At 36.9% G+C, this 16,161-nt stretch overlaps 1 protein-coding gene across 7 annotated transcripts in view; it reads left to right on the forward strand.

The window, feature by feature from the left end:
- Positions 1-16,161, forward strand: part of RABGAP1L (RAB GTPase activating protein 1 like) — a 255,020-nt gene that overhangs the window by 23,999 nt on the left and 214,860 nt on the right. For all 7 annotated transcript variants that reach the window (XM_042786402.1, XM_042786400.1, XM_042786398.1 and 4 more), the window contains 7 exons: positions 1,537-1,747; positions 3,599-3,773; positions 4,567-4,727; positions 5,568-5,678; positions 10,326-10,392; positions 12,339-12,441; positions 14,044-14,210. In XM_042786402.1, coding sequence (XP_042642336.1) covers positions 1,537-1,747; positions 3,599-3,773; positions 4,567-4,727; positions 5,568-5,678; positions 10,326-10,392; positions 12,339-12,441; positions 14,044-14,210 — 995 coding nt within the window. The remainder of the gene's footprint in view (positions 1-1,536; positions 1,748-3,598; positions 3,774-4,566; positions 4,728-5,567; positions 5,679-10,325; positions 10,393-12,338; positions 12,442-14,043; positions 14,211-16,161) is intronic.

Below are 16,161 nucleotides of genomic sequence, written 5' to 3' on the forward strand. Positions count from 1 at the left end.
AGATAATTTTCATTTTGTCTCCAGCCCTAGATGAATTAGGACTAAATATCATGTATGTGGGATATACTATAGGTGAGGTAGAGCTGCTACTTGATGGAGTGTCAGAAGTTTCAGGGCAGTGTTCGTTGACTGTACTACCTGCAATGGAATATATCCTGAGCAAAGTGATGAACTTTTCAACTCTGGTTCTATCACCAGGTATCAGTACGACCAGCTTTAGATTTGATGTTTGCTAGCAATGATTGTGGTACTCTTCTGGTATTTGAAGTTTCGGTGACAAAGGGGGGACTGAAAGCCTTTTATATAAACTATATTGTATATCTATTATGTAAAATATAATAGATATATATTAGGAATACAAGGATGTGGCCATCTCTGTAGGCCTTGTAATTAAAATTCTTTTTCCCTCAGTAGTATGCAGTGCACTTCTGTGGCATTGTGTCAGATAATTTGCATAGCATCTGTTTGGGAAATAAAAAAAAAAAAAAGTTTTTGTGGTAGAATAAGATAGACAGTTTATGCATAATGGAAACGCCCTTCTCTTAATTACATGTATGCTGTATTTTTGAGAAACTTAACATACTGGCTCCCTGTTTGACGTGCTTCAAAAAGAACACAACCCTTAGCATGAATGAACAAAGAAATACTTGTACATACATTCCTCCCTGCCCAGCAATTGTTCAGTTTAGCAACCTTTATGATTTAAGCATTATGGGAATACTAGGTATGGTAATAAGAAATAGAAATAACGGGGCAGATCGAGTAGAGAGGTTTGGAATGTCCCTCTTTGGAGATACCAAAATTCAGCTGGGTGGGGCTTGGAGTAACCTGATTCAGTTTTGAAACTAGCCCCAAGCTAACCTGTCCTTGTGCAGGAGATAAAGCTAGATGACCTCTAGAGGACTTTTCCAACCTAGATTACTCAGATTCCATGCTTAACAAATCTTTCTTCCACCTCTCCTCTTGTTTCTCAAATGTCAAAATGCCTTAAAAAACTCACCAGAAAACAACAATAAGACTCCCAAAAGCTCCCTCAAGATCACCCCTGTCCATAGTAGCATGATAGTGGAAAAAGAACGTTTCTCTTCTGCTGAGTAGAAGGATCAAACAGACATCCTTCTTCTTTCCTCCAGCTCCCTGATGGTTTCATGCAGTTAATAAAGCTATCATGGGCATGTGAACCACATTTAATAATTCTACGCAAGTTGCAAAGACATGGAAGAGAAGAGAATTAGAGGCATTTTTATGCAAAACGGTGAATAGGAGTTAGAAGTGGGTGTAAGCAAACTAAAGAAAAGAACATCTGGGGAATGGAGCTTAAAGAAAAATTGTGCTCTAGCACTGCTAAAAGAATAAAAAAGCAATTTGTGACTTTAATATTAAACTACCAAATGGAGTTCTTAATGTCGGAGCTGGACTTTCAACTCCCCATGTCCATTTTCAGAAAAAGAGGGAGATTTTGCTATGGAACTCATTCAGAAAACAATGTGTAAAAATAAAAGCAAATGGTTAAAGAAGTGTTTTCTTCATTTTCAGAAATCTCTGCACCAAAGCCATCTTCTCCCAGTGAACCCCTGGAAGAGGACAGTGTACTGTTTAACAAACTGACTTATTTAGGTTGCACAAAGGTGTCTGCCCCTCGAAATGAGCCAGAAGCTCTACATGCCATGGCAAACATGAAATCCTCAAGTCAAGCACCTTTACCTGTAACGCTTTATGTTCCAAACATTCCAGAAGGCTCTGTAAGGTAATGTACGAATGGTTCTTTTGTTACTTGCACAGACACATCACAAGTGGATTCTGATTTTGTTACTCTCATAGTGAAGGAGAATTGCTGGATTTGTGCCTAAAGTTCTGGCTGAAGATAGTTATTTTTGAGAAGTTCCTCAGAAGCAACAAAATGCATACTCAAATGTAACATGCAGTACATAGAATTGGTGGTAGCAGTTGCCACACAGTGTCAACAAAAGCATGTCTTCCTACCTGCATCTGTGTTCACATATGATAACAGATGTACTGGAAAGGGAGGTTGGGAGAAAACAGGCAATATCAGCTCTCCCTAGTGTGTATATTTACCTCCAAGGCTGGCCTTGGGCTAGCTGAAGAAGTTTCAGTTTTAGACTCGTCCCTATATGTCAAAGACTTGAGATGCTAGTCACTATTTCCAGACATTGCTATGTGGGAGCCACGTCTCAGCCGTGTCTGCCTCATGATGCATACGCTGATAGACACTAGTGAAGGTTCGCTAGTCCCCTGTGAATAGGGTCTTTTAATTAGTGATGAAATGAGTTAAGGGTTCTTAATCAGGGTGCACTAAAGGCACACCTATAGCAGTCTTGCATCCAGAAATAGCGAGCATCTCAGTATTCCAGATTTTTATGTGTAAACTCTGATACCAAGATATCTGAAGGACATGGTTAGATATCTTCCCTTTCTTGTTCTCTGCCTGTGTATACTGTCATCTTGCACAGAAAGACAGAAGGACCTTCGAGCACATATATTATTTTCTTCCATTTTGCTCTTTGAACCCAATTTAAGCAACATTTCATTTGAATTAGGAAATGACACTGCATAATTTTATGATGGTGGCTGTCACATAGACATGAGACATCTGTTGTGCTTGGACCTGGTTTTGTAGCCATAGCAGCCATTCAGGAAAGTTGTTTTGCAAGTGAAACTGCAGGTTCCTTTCACTGTTAATTGCAGAGGACTGCTGGAGAATCTGCACAGGTGCATCCATGTGTGACATAATACACTCCTTCAGAGTTCAAGTGACACCACTATCATCTTTGAGGACTGTTTCCATTCCTGGTATCTGAACACTTGTCACATGAGGTTCTGTTTAACATGTCCCACCAATATTAGTGTCCTGAATCCTCTCTGGGCTTTTCTTGCCTTTAGAAGATAAGTCCTTTATTTTTCTTGTCACAGACTTGGGATTCTATTCCAGGTACATAACATTTATTCAACCTTGATGTGAATGTGCATATGAACAAGTAAGAAAAAGACAAAGAACTGTGTAGCTCTCACTATTATTATTTGAAACTCACTGTCTGGTAGTCCATTCTGAGACTACCACCCCTGTTGTCTTCTTTAAAGCTACTGAAATATTCTTTGGGTTCTGAGTTTGAGAGGAATTTAAAATTTTGTATGAGCTCTTAGATCTGTGATTAATATCTACCTGAACATGGTAGCAAGCATTTGCTAAGTTGTATAGTCCTGTAGATTCTGAATAAATAATATTTTTTTAAACAGAGATTAAAATTCTGTTATAATGTTGAATTTTCTTTGATGTTTGTATGCAAATCACGTTTTCACAGTTGCTCTGGTTTCTACATTTCTAGTCTTGTGTTTTTCGCAAACGATTGCAGAGCAATGATGATCATTGTTATAGCATGGCATAGAGGTACTATATTTTTGTCTATAATGGAGTATAAAATAAGTTAAGGCAAATGTTACAACCAGAAACAATTACATCTTAAATCTGGAAAGCCTGACATTTCTGTTCTGTTTATCTAATTGCAGAAAAGCCTTTTAGGTAGGCCTGTTTGTCTTACTGATCTTTTTCTTTGATCTTCCCTATTCCTTTCCTTGACAGAATAATAGATCAATCAAACAATGTGGAAATAGCCTCTTTTCCAATCTATAAGGTGTTGTTTTGTGTACGTGGACAAAATGGGACTTCAGAGAGTGACTGTTTTGCATTTACTGAAAGCAGCTGTGGAACAGAAGAGTTCCAGATTCATGTTTTCTCCTGTGAGATTAAAGAGGCAGTAAGTATTAACTGTTGTACAGTGACTGGTAAAAAGGAATACAAGCGGTATTTTAAGAAGTTATTCCAGATGTGGAAATGTTATATAGTGCCCTGAAAAGTATGTTAACACATATATAAAGAGTTTCTCAGAATGTGTAGCTAGTCATATGTGAATATTAATATAATTCATTTTTTTTCTTTCAGTATTGTAATAACATTCCAAAGTGCACTGTAATGGGAGGTTTTAGAAAGCCTAAGTTTAAGACAAGTATTCTGTTTTTCAGGCCTCATTTGGGTAGGTTTCAGACTGAAGTTGCAGTGTAGACCTCATGAGTTACACAGAATCATTTTACAGTACTCTGCCCTAAATAGTTTTAGTAAGAACTATGTGATAGTTTGGGAGAAAAGGATTTTCTAGGGTGGAAAACTAGAATTTGAAAAAGAAGAAATCTCCTTGTTTTTGACATCTGCAAGAGCAAGCTGTAAGTTGGGGTGTTAAATACACAACCTGAAAAGTACATTATTCGGGTCCACTAATGAGTTGCATTCCTAATCTTGTAATATATATTAACTTACTGAGCATCACATAAGCAGTGAATATGACATGAATGGAAACAGGAGACACTGCTACCGAATTTGCTTGGTTATTTAACACCCAATCTGAATGTTTTGTGTTACATGAGGCATGCTTTGTGTTCAGTATAAAAGGCGAGTGACAGTAATTCTGTGACCTTCAAAACCACGTCACAATAGGCCATTAAAAATACTCTTTCTATTTTCGATGATGCTATTAATTCTTTTGCTTCCTGCAGGTCAGCCGAATTTTATATAGTTTCTCAACAGCATTCAAACGGTCTTCCAAACAAGCATCTGATCATGTTAAAGACTTTGTTCTTCCTACTCCAGATAGTGATGTGTACACTTTCAGTGTTTCCTTAGAAGTCAAAGAAGATGATGGAAAAGGAAATTTTAGGTAATCTGAATGGAAAGGGAAATGTAGAAATCTCTTTGCAAAAAGCGTGTAGCTACTTGTAGAGTGCACAGCCACTGTGTTGCAGTAAAATTGATTTGGCCTCTTCTTGTAAGTAGGCTTGTTGTAAAAAGGAAGCTGTTGCTTTGCCTTTACAATTTTCTTCTCTGTATCTTTTCTGTAAAAAGATTAAAAATCAGGTTATGTTTTTCAAGTTAGTTTTTTTGTAAATACCTGATACCTGGTAGGGATGCTCAAGGTAGGCCTGTGTAAACGGGAAAGATAGTAAAAACTTTAGTCAAACCAGTTTTCTTGAGTAAATACGGTCTAGTGGTCTTTTTTTTTTTTTTTTTTTTAAGTAAGCTAAAGAATTCCAAATCTATTGAAGAGTCAGAAAATGTAAGCTTCTCTAAGCATTAAAAGAGGACAAGGGAGCAAGGTATTCTTTGCCTAACAGTTAATTACAAGCTTTTTTTGAGTAGAAGAGAGAGTTGATAATTAGAGTTAATTCTGTGAAATGTCCTATTTGCTTTTTGTTTCATAGCCAGTATATAGCATATTTTCTGTCATGTTAAAACCCAAAATACTCCATGCATTTTTGGATACATTTGTCTGATAAATCCCCCAGACAGCACGCTAAATGTGAGCCCATAGTCTGTTTTTTTTTTTTTTTTTTTTTTTTTTTTTTTTCTGTGCTGGTTTATTAACTTGTGAATAAAGGAAGAGGAGCTCCCTCAAATGAGTTAAGCCATTAACAGTTTAAGTGGGCTGCTACTCTTTTCTCTGTTTAGCAACTGATGTTCTATACCTGTGCTAAAGAAACTTGTTTCTTCATTCTCTTAGTCCTGTGCCAAAGGATAGAGAGAAATTATATTTCAAGCTTAAACAGGGAATTGAGAAGAAAGTGGTGATTACAGTTCAGCAACTCTCGAACAAAGAACTGGCCATTGAAAGGTAAGATTCTTGCAAAAATAATGCAGCTTAAGTTTTTGAGAGAATAGTGTTTAATGTACTTTTCCCTGGCTTTGCAAGTTATATGACAGAAAAAAATAAGACAGTAGCACAGATATAATTAATTTATAGGTGCACAGTTCAGTTTTAAATTTCTTTTGAAGTATTTGTGTGATTTTTTAGGTGAAAACAAGCAACGTAGCCTGTAATACTCAAACGTTCTTGTTTTTTTGCCTTTTAATTGTCTTTTTGATTGTGGTGTTAGGGTAATTATGACATTCAAATCCTTTTGATTTTGCTTTCTGTTGGTTTTAAGTAGTGTAAAAACATTTATTTATTGTAATCTTGCATTACCAGCATCTCACAATTTAGTAAAAATAACCAAGTTACGTTGTCTGAGCTATGTTAAACCTTGGAATATATTGATCTGCTAGATCAATATACTGGAATGCTACAAGTTTGGACCATCCTGCTGGTTAGAAGAAACAATCTTTTGGTGGAATCTTCAGGATGAGTAGGTCTGTAGTTTTGTTACTGATTCTAATGTTTATCTTCATGTGGTGGTGAAGAGCTCAGGAACAGTTGATGACTTGTGTTATATTTCCTGGAAATTATATGAGGAGGATCTCTTTTATACAGTATGATCTGACCTTTCGTGCAAAGCATTTGCACAAGAAGTGGATCGTGCATGTGAAGAATAACTGTTAGTTAACATGCTCATTAACAGTAGACTCTTGTTATTCCAGTAGTAGTAGGTATTGTATTAATTTAAATTAGGAAATTCCTTCTCAATAACTCAATATTTAAAAATAGCAAACGCCACCAGATGGCGGTCTTATCAAAAGAGTAACATAGGAGAATTCAATTTTAGTGAAAAGGGAATTGAAGATGACAGGAGAATTAAGAAAAATCCCCACAGCTCTCCCAAAACCTAAGATTGATCTCTTGACTTACTTTCAAGCTCTTATTTCAAAAATGAAGCTAAAATTTTAGACAAGTAATATACAGCAGAATTTTTTATCATAATTCGTGTTGTAAAATTGTGCTTTTGCTACTCCATTTGGGAAAGCTACCTTTCTTAGAAATGAGCTTTTATTTTGATGTTGTTTAGGATATCAATTAGGGTGATATTTTTATCACCACAAGCTCTTCTGATAAAAAGTTACTTAGTTGACATGACATACACAGGCTTGTAAGTAATTTTATATATTTACCCTGCATAATATTAAAATTCAAAACCAATATAAAAGATCAATTCAGGTTACATCAGACAGTGAGCTTCTGAGCAATTTAATGTGTCTTCAGAAGTATTCTGTCGTGGTTTGGGCCTGGTTGGCAGCCAACCACAATGCAGCAGCTCTCTCTCCCTTCCCCTCCGGCAATGAGAAGGGACAGAGAGCTGACTTGGGGCTGGGGGAGCTTTGAGAAGCTTCTCACAGGGGGCTGCCCTGATAGCCCCCTCCCCTGCCACCAAAAAACTCCACCACTCACTCAACCCAGGACAATTTCTAAGTGGAAATTATAATGCAGTAAAACATGATGGCTAAAAAAACAGTCGTTCTCTGATCTAAAATGTTTGAGAACCTTTCTTCATGGTCTCACAAGAGTAAACCCTGGTATGAGAGAATCCTGCCACCTCCAGGTGTTCAGACAGGACCTGTGGCTGGGTTAGGCTGTTAGAGTAGGTTACTCTCAGTTGAATTACTTTGGCCCTTTCTGACTTTGTGGCCTGATTGACCTGTGTTTTCCTGTTTTTATCTAGGTCAAAGCAGGTAAATAAATGATGTTCATTCCTGTCTCCCAGGTTTGAGTCAGGTGTGGCACTACATAGGTGTAGTCCCATAGTGTGGGATATCAAGGCTCAGTTGTTTACAGGACTCAATAAGAAAATTCTGTTTAATGATCGGGGGCTTTAAGAAAGTTCTTCTGAAGAGTGAAATAGCCTTTAATTCTGAGAAATGGGAGGATCGACTCTGTTCTCAATACAGTGATGTCTAAATATAGTATGTGACCAGTCATACAGGAGGGTTAATGTCAAGTTACATAGGTATAGCTTACGTTAAAGTCTAGACTGGTGGCCTTAGAACGGATGTACAGAATGTTGCTTGGTTGCTGAGGAGTACTGGAAACTCTTAAAGATCATGTTATCATGATAACTTAATACCATCAGCCTTATCTGTGGGTAGCATTTGTATTTATATAAATGGAAATATATGTTAGTGAAGAATAATTTCAGTTTCTTTTCTGTAGGTCTAGAAACTAGTTGAATTTAAGTAGAGTAGTGCCCCTGCACATAGCCACTTGGTAGCCAGCTGTAGATTCAGAAAACTTAACATGTCAGGAGTGACAAGACTGAGGCTCACAATCTATGCAGGTCATTTTGAATCCTCAAATCAGAAGCTGAATGTATTGGCAGCTGTCTGCATAAAATCCAGTTCCTCTGCAAGTGAGAGTTCTGAACTCATTTGAACTCATTTTGCTCTTTGAACTTAGTGGGAAGAGAAGCCCTGACTCTTCTAGTAGCAGGATGCTGCCAGTCATCATGAGTACTGTGCTTCTGTGAGAGGCAGGGGTTACTTCTTCCTGACTCCCACTCTGTTGGAAGCATACTTCCCCAAAATTTTGGCTGGCACCCATCAGAACTTGTGTACGTCTGGGAGATGCACAGCGAGAGCTAGGATCTGTGAACTGTTGGCTTTGAAAAGCACAGATATTTTGCCTGCCATTGAATCTTAGCCGTACAGTTTTCTTTAGCAGATGTAGCAGAAGCTAGTGTACCTCTCTACTATTATAAATTATAGTCCTCTCAGAGCTATTTCTACCCCAGGATCAAAAAGTAGTAAGTCAGTCTACTGTAATGTTCTGCCTGGTCTAATTAGTCTCACAGAGAATCCTGCTTGTGTGGTTAAATAGATGCTCTAGCATCCTAGCTACCTTGCTTGCTTTATATGGCGCTGCATTATGCTATATAGATAAATCAAACTCATCTGCTGTTTTATTTACCAGTTTGATTTTTAAGATTCTAGTAGTGAAAGAGTATGGAAAAGAAAAAATACAATTGTGGATGTAAGTTACTGTTTAAGTGTAATGATCTAGAAAATGAAAATCATATACCCAAATGTAATAGGAGCAAATTTACTAGATGGTGTAGTAATTGCATATCTTAAGACTTTCACAGTTAATAGTGTTACTGAAATGATGGTTGCTATTATATCTCTGCTTGTGATACAGTGTGCTTGCCTGAAAGCTGTGAAACTGTTCTATCTTCATTGCTAACCTATGAACTGTTCAAATAATCTCTTACAATTTATGTTCACTGAAAAATCTAAATTTTCATTTGGCTAAGCAGGTTGCCCAGATGACAGAGCTGCTTTTGTTAGACTTAGGGAAAGTGGGAATAGGAGGCTCTTCCTGGTACGTTCGAGTACCTGTTGGAAGGGTGTGGAGGAGAGGAGGCAGACACTTCTTGGAGGTGCAGAGTGGTAGGATTAGAGTCAATGGATACAAGTTACTTCACTGGCAATCCCTCCTGTTGATTTAGGCCAGTTGTTGCCAATATGAAGGGAGTAGAGCATTGCCACACTGTTGCCAAAAGAGATCATTCATTCTCTCTTCTCAGAGATGCTCAGAACTTGGCTTCACAAAGCTCTGGGCAAGGCGATTCAAGTTAGTCCTCTTTGAGTTGAGGTTTGGGTGAGAGTGCTTGAAGACATCGCTTCCAGTTTACATTGTTCTGAGAGTCGGTTGTAAAAAGTGGTACGTCTGATTATTAGAGAATGGAGCTGTACAGGAGAGAAATTCTCAAATCAGAACCCCTGAAATACAACCCAAATTTTTCATAACATTTCTTGATGCAATTGCTTTCAAGTTGTTTGGGCATGCAGCTTATGTTACAAGTACATAATTCTGTTCAGTGTTTTTAAATATATAATGGAGTATGTTCAAAGGAGAGAAAGATAAAGATGATTTGCAGAAGTGTCAGACCTGGACTCGTGCCTTATATTCTGAAAGTCTGAATGTTTTAAGATTATTGTTTTGTTTTGTTTTACTCTTGAAAATATCCAGAACAGTTTCTTGTTAAATGGATGGAAATTCTGGAATTCAGGGCCCTGTATAGTACAGAAGTTCAGTTTTAAAAGATAAAGAATGAAAGTCTAAAAAGTGAACAAACTTTTTTTTTTAAGGGCCCATGATGCTACATGATGTTTAACAGCAGTGACATTATGGGTGATAGAATTGGTGAATTTGTAACTTTTCATATGATTGTATGAAACCAGTTTTTAAAATGGATTGGGGAGAGAGTGAATTTCTTCTTGCTGATCTCCTTCAGTAATGGAGAGGAATTGTTGGATATCTTTAAACTTAATATTCTAGGTTGTCTTGAAGAATAATTGATTGTTCACAGGTCAGACACTAATTTCTGTCATCTTCATTCTGGAAAATAACTTCATTGTCATTTCTATAATATATAATGTGATGTTTCCTGAGCGTTGCCATAACACTAACAAAAAAATGCTAAGAAAGGTTTTCTTTAAATTAGAAGCAGTAGGTGGTTGTGCCATTATGTTCAAGAAAATACTTTTGTATTTTGAAAAGCTAATATCTGTCTTTTTTTTTTTCTTTCTTTTTTTTAAAAAATAAACTTCACAGATGCTTTGGGATGCTACTAAGCCCTGGACGAAATGTGAAGAACAGTGATATGCATTTACTAGACATGGTAATACTTATCTCTAATAACCTGTTTAGTAAGGGAGGTGATTTAAGAAGACAAACAAAAAACAACAAAACAACCCTCTCATCTGTTAGATTTTGTTTGGTTTTTGCTTATTAAATCCTGTGGTTTATGTCTTCAAATGAGTGACAAATTTGTTACATACAATGGACAAGACATATAAATTTATGTCAAACCTTGTGGCGTCTGTTTTTTGTTCAATTGGTGAAGCACTGATTAGGTCTGCTGACAGCTGGTTGTTACAAATAACCAAGATTTCTGTATTGTGTTAAGCATGTTGCCTAAAAATTTAGAGCAAATAATTGTTTCTATATTTGGGTGTCAGGGAAGTGTTCTTATTTTTCCAAGGAACTGAAAACTTGGCCTTTTTGTGCTTCATTTGAATTTAAATTCTTGCTCAGTTTGAAGTATTCACTTGTATTCTACAATCTTCATTTTTTTATGAGTTGCTTCTAAGAGAACTACAACATAATATGATACTTTCTGAGATATCCACAGTGTGAAAGTAAATTGATGTTAAGAATACAACCATTTTCAAGTCAAGAAGTGCTTGAATTAAACCAATCAGACATTTTGTGTCTATGCAGTTATCCCAGTTTTGCCTAGTGCACTTCTTTAGTTCTTGTCAGACTCTTATTTGCCTATATGTATCTAGTAGCTCATTTTTTTTCTGGTTTTATTTGCTGACAGTAGTTCCTATTTTCCATTTTTATTATTTGATTAGAAAATTGAATAAATTATAGTGAGATACGGAACGTAATGAATTGGCTTCTGTAAATCTATATAACAGCTTTTTACTGTATGGACTGTATATTTGAATTCCTGTCTTTACTCCACCTATAATTCTGTTTACATTCCAAGTACATATAACCACAGGATATAATGGCTTATTAGTTAATTTCTTGGCTATAGCATATACATATAAATTCGTGGTTTCCTTTCAACCCCCTTTCTCCCTGTTTAAATCTGGAGAATTCGGTCACTGTTATTGCTCTACCACGGATTGGATTGCAGACTAGGAATGTCAGTCTCTTTTTGTCTATAAAGAGGCTACCATACGGGCCTGTTGGATCCACGGGAACCGCCCCAGGATGTGCAGGCCATGTACTCTGATTATTTCTAGCAGGTCTGTAAGAAATGTTTGTAGAAGTAACAGATGTATAGGATAGGATTATTTTAACTAGATATAGAAGCATTGCTGTTAGTATTAACTTTATCATATGTGGCTGGTTTGACTTTATTTGCATATTGTCCTGAAATTTGGCTCTTTAAATATCAAGTTCCTATGGACTGGAGTTCCAGTCCATTGGTGTACATACCAATGTAAGTCCATGCCTGAGCAACTCAGGGAAAAGTCTGGCAGAGGTATAATTATGGATTGGGAAAAATCAGTCTGACCTTTGGGTTGGAGTTTTTAAGGTCTTACTCTGTTAAGTTTCTGCTGTGTTGTTTTTTTTGTTTGTTTGTTTGGTGGTGGGGGGGTTTGTTGTGTGGTTTTTTTTTTTTGGTTTGGTTTGGGTTTTTTTTGTTTTTTTTTTTTTTTTTTTCCTTCTGGACCATTTCTGTGTATACCGTGGGACTAGTTTAATTTTATGAAGTGTCTTGTAGCTCATCCTCCTAACAACCACCTTAGCAGCTGAGAAAGTAGAGTGGCAGACATCTCACCACGCTTTCATGCTTATAATAAGCATTAAAAAAATATGTTGATAAACTATCTTGTCTTCAGTTTTTTATATAATGTTTGTCTTTTCTAATGTTTTTTCTTTCTGTCGCATTTCCTTATAACCTTTGTCAATCCATTATTTTGTATAGACCTCTAGAGCTAACACAGTCTTACTCTGAAGTTCCTACTGCTCTTTCCCCTCCCCATGCTCAATCTCTTTGGTATTGAACCACGACTCTAATAGACTCCTGTATGTCTTTATTTTTAGGAATCCATGGGAAAGAGTTCTGATGGGAAGGCTTATGTCATTACTGGAATGTGGAATCCTAATGCACCTATGTTTCTAGTACTTAATGAGGAAACTCCTAAAGGTAATTTAATCTCATTTGTAAATTTGTTTTACTGACAGGGGTTTAGTGCATGTATTTTCTGCTGGGAATCATGGTGCATATACCATTATTTTCCAAGAGCCCGTGTCTAGGACCTTTTCTGTATAAACAGGTAATACAGAAATGTGAATAACTGTTCATAAAACTGTGCGTTGCTGATTTGGAGACGTTATATTAGTGTTTGGGGCTTATATGTCTGTTCCCTGGTTATATGGACTTTTTGGTCCTAAGCATGCAGAAGTTGTTTTCCATCCTCTAGTGAGTAAAGCAGTATAAATACTAGGCACTGCTATTCTCCTTCTTTTAGTTTCTGAGGTGAGTTGATTACAAACAGCATTACATACCCTTCGTCTTGGGGCAGCTGGAAGTGATGCACTGAAGTGCTTGATTATATAACACAGTTTTTAATCGCTAGAATTTATGTTCTCAGATGTGATGTAGAAGGTTTGACTGCAAATCTGGAGTTTGTTTCCTATTCCAAGGCAGAGCTCACATCAGTTGCTTAAGGCATCCTAGTACCTATAGCCATTCTCACTGTTCTTGATGCTGAATTTTCAAACCACATTATTTCTAGTCGCGTATAGGCAAAACTCTTGCTGTGCAGCTTGACACAGTTTCCATTTTACAACATGACTTTGTGTGTGTGTGGTTTGGTTTTGTGGTGTGGGGTTTTTTTGTTGGGTTGTTTTGTTTTGGTTTTTTATACCCACTTGCCTCTTCGGTCTGATAAGACAAGGGAACCTAGGCATCTGTAATGTCTGATTCTAAATGTTATTTTTAAAATCTGTGCTCCTTGAAAGAAAGGTATCAGTTGTGATGCAACATGATGGTTACTACCTCTCTCTGATGAATGTTTCTAGAGGCAGCAAACATTTTCTTGCCCTGTAAACCTGCAAGATACACTTGGACTATTTCAGTCTTGCTCTCTGCTCAGTTGATCCTGCATTCTCCTCTACTTGAAAAAGTTGGAGTTATGCTTCAGTATCAGGAAGATGGAGCTTGTGCAGATTAAGGTTACTGATCCATGCCTTGCTTTAGAAATATGTTTTGCTGCTACGAGGGCTGTCTGACCCAGAGAGTGAGACGGGGAGGGGTAAAATGTTTTGAGTCCTTTTAACTGGTAGAGTAGGAACACGAACATAAAAAACGACTTGAAGTGTTTCTGAGTGTTATGAGAGGATTTAGGACAAACACTGCTGTAGGAGATCTGGGACACTGATAAACTATAGATGTATATATTCTCTCAGCAGTAAGTTTACATTTTAAAATGTGACCTTATCTAGTGCATGTTCCTTTTGTCTGATGGGAATCACATATCTTAATGCGGTTTTCTTTGTATGACGTTTTGCTTCTGTTTTTATCAGAGTTACTTGGTACACTGTTTAATGCATATTCTCGTTCTATGCAGCAGGCATGTAAGGTGTAAAACTCAGATAAATAGAATGGGTGCAATAGAATGAATAATTATATAGAAGTGGTTTTCAATTTGAACAACAGTTCTCTTCCATAGTTTACAGTTTTGAGAAATTTGAACTTTGACTAATTTTTCTGTATGCAACTTCTTTACTTATTTTTGTGTTTCAGATAAGCGTGTATTCATGACTGTGGCAGTGGATATGGTAGTTACCGAAGTAGTAGAGCCAGTCCGGTTCTTGCTGGAAACTGTTGTGCGTGTGTATCCTGCCAATGAACGTTTCTGGTACTTCAGCAGAAAAACCTTCACAGAAACTTTTTATATGAAGCTAAAACAGGTAACTCATGTTTGGGTTTTTTTAAAGAAAAACTGATGCTGGGAACATTTGTTTTCTCTGTCTTAATTTGACCTTCATAAAAGTTAGCATGGCACCTGCACCTCAGTGTCTTTTAACTATTTATTTTTGAGATGCTTAAATGCGTAATGGATAAGTATCATATATAAATGTTCAGTGCCTTTGTAAACTGAATTATAATGAGTCATTAGTCTTATGGTCTTAAACAATTTTGAACCTACCTATTTAATTCTCTGTAATTTCATACAATCTGACCTGTGTGCAGACGTCTAAAGCAAGTCCATTTGACTGGTAGAATTGGGAAATGACTCTTTAATTGTTCACTGTAAAATCAACCAGTACGTAACAAGGGGAAATCCTGGCTACTGAGGTTCAAAATGTGAAGGGAGGTGGCTGTAAGAATAGAATCCATTAAAGGCAAAGGAACCTGATGTAAAGGTTTAAAAGAGTTAGGCTGTTACTACTGTTTTTTCAAAGTATCTGAGAAGGTAGATTCTTCCATGTTTTCAAAAAGAGAAGTTTGGAAGAAGGTTATCTGGAAAAGTAAGTTCTGTTGCATGGAGAATTTGCCACGTTTTCACCCTCATGGTTGCTGGTGAGGGTATAAAGTGAATTATGTTCTTGTCCTTCACTGCCTCAGGGCTTTATGAAATGTGAGGCTGAGGGCATTATTGCTGCAAAATAATCTACTAAATTGTAACCTTATGAAATGTTCAAATAACAGTAAAGAAATAATTTTTAGCAAATTCTCTTCTCTGAATTATTTCAGTTTGTCAGTCTCTTGGAGTTTGGTTTTTAAGTCAAGTGGTACAAATGCTGCTTGATTCTTCAGAGGGGAGGAAGTGGTTAAGATGAAGCTTACTGTACAGTTGTGTATTCTCTCTCTGTTAGCCTTCCCAGTCCTGTGCTTGTGTGGTTAATGTGCATTTATTTCTTACTCAAGCACTGAGAGATGATACATCCATCTGCTAATGTTTGTTGAATAGTTATCTGTAGAGTAGAATGCTAAAGTCTCTTCTGTTCTTGGCACTGGGTGAGACACCTGAAGTATGTATGTCTGCCCATTCTCATTGTAGGGTGATGCCCTAACTGCATCCTCTTACAGAGACTGTTGACCTGCTTTCTCTAAAGACTTGTGTTGTGGTATTGCTTCAGAAAGTGAACAGCAGAGGCTGACTGTACCATTTGCATTGGAATAGTGGTCCATCATCTTTGACTAATGAAACCAAAGAGGAGTGGTTTAATTTGACTGAGCCTGATAGGAATATCTGAGTTGTCGTCTTCTTGTGGGGTACAGTAATAGGTCTGAAAAAACAAGCTATGGTGATAGTACATGGCAAAAGTGCCACTGTGTTTAACAGTGAGTAAATAAATCTCACGCAATGCTGTTTCTATATTTCTTCTGGAGATGAGCATAGCAGCTTAGAATTTAAGAAAATCTGAGAAAACCAACTGTTATTTGCAAATGTTGAGAATGTCTACATTTTAAATCTAAAGAAAATACATTTGAAAATATCACATTCTCAGCTCTTTGATCCTTTTCTAGAATCAGTTAAGCTTTCTTTTTAAATCACTAACTGTACCATATTTAATTGAGTAATATGGATGCTTTCTTTTTTCTTTCTCACCCTTTACAACGTGACAAACATGCACGTGCCTCCCCTCTGTGAAGAAACACCTGATTTCTTCCTGCTGTAAAATTCTGAAGAGCTGTTTTACATTTCTTTGGGAAATTAATGCTTTTAATCTTTACAAATCTTTCTACAAGATCAGGTCGTGATTATTGATGACAGGATCTCTCTGGTTGACCTGTAACAAGTCTTTATTTAGCCAGTTATCAGTTGGACCGTTTGTATTGCAATAGCTGTTCCTGATGATACCTCTGAAAGACACTGCACTTCAGGACACCCTTACTCCTTGGAAAATAACTTTT

The sequence above is a fragment of the Tyto alba genome, unplaced genomic scaffold (genome assembly GCF_018691265.1).
Source record: "Tyto alba isolate M040663 unplaced genomic scaffold, T.alba_DEE_v4.0 Super-Scaffold_1000006, whole genome shotgun sequence".
NCBI classification, from domain to species: domain Eukaryota; kingdom Metazoa; phylum Chordata; class Aves; order Strigiformes; family Tytonidae; genus Tyto; species Tyto alba.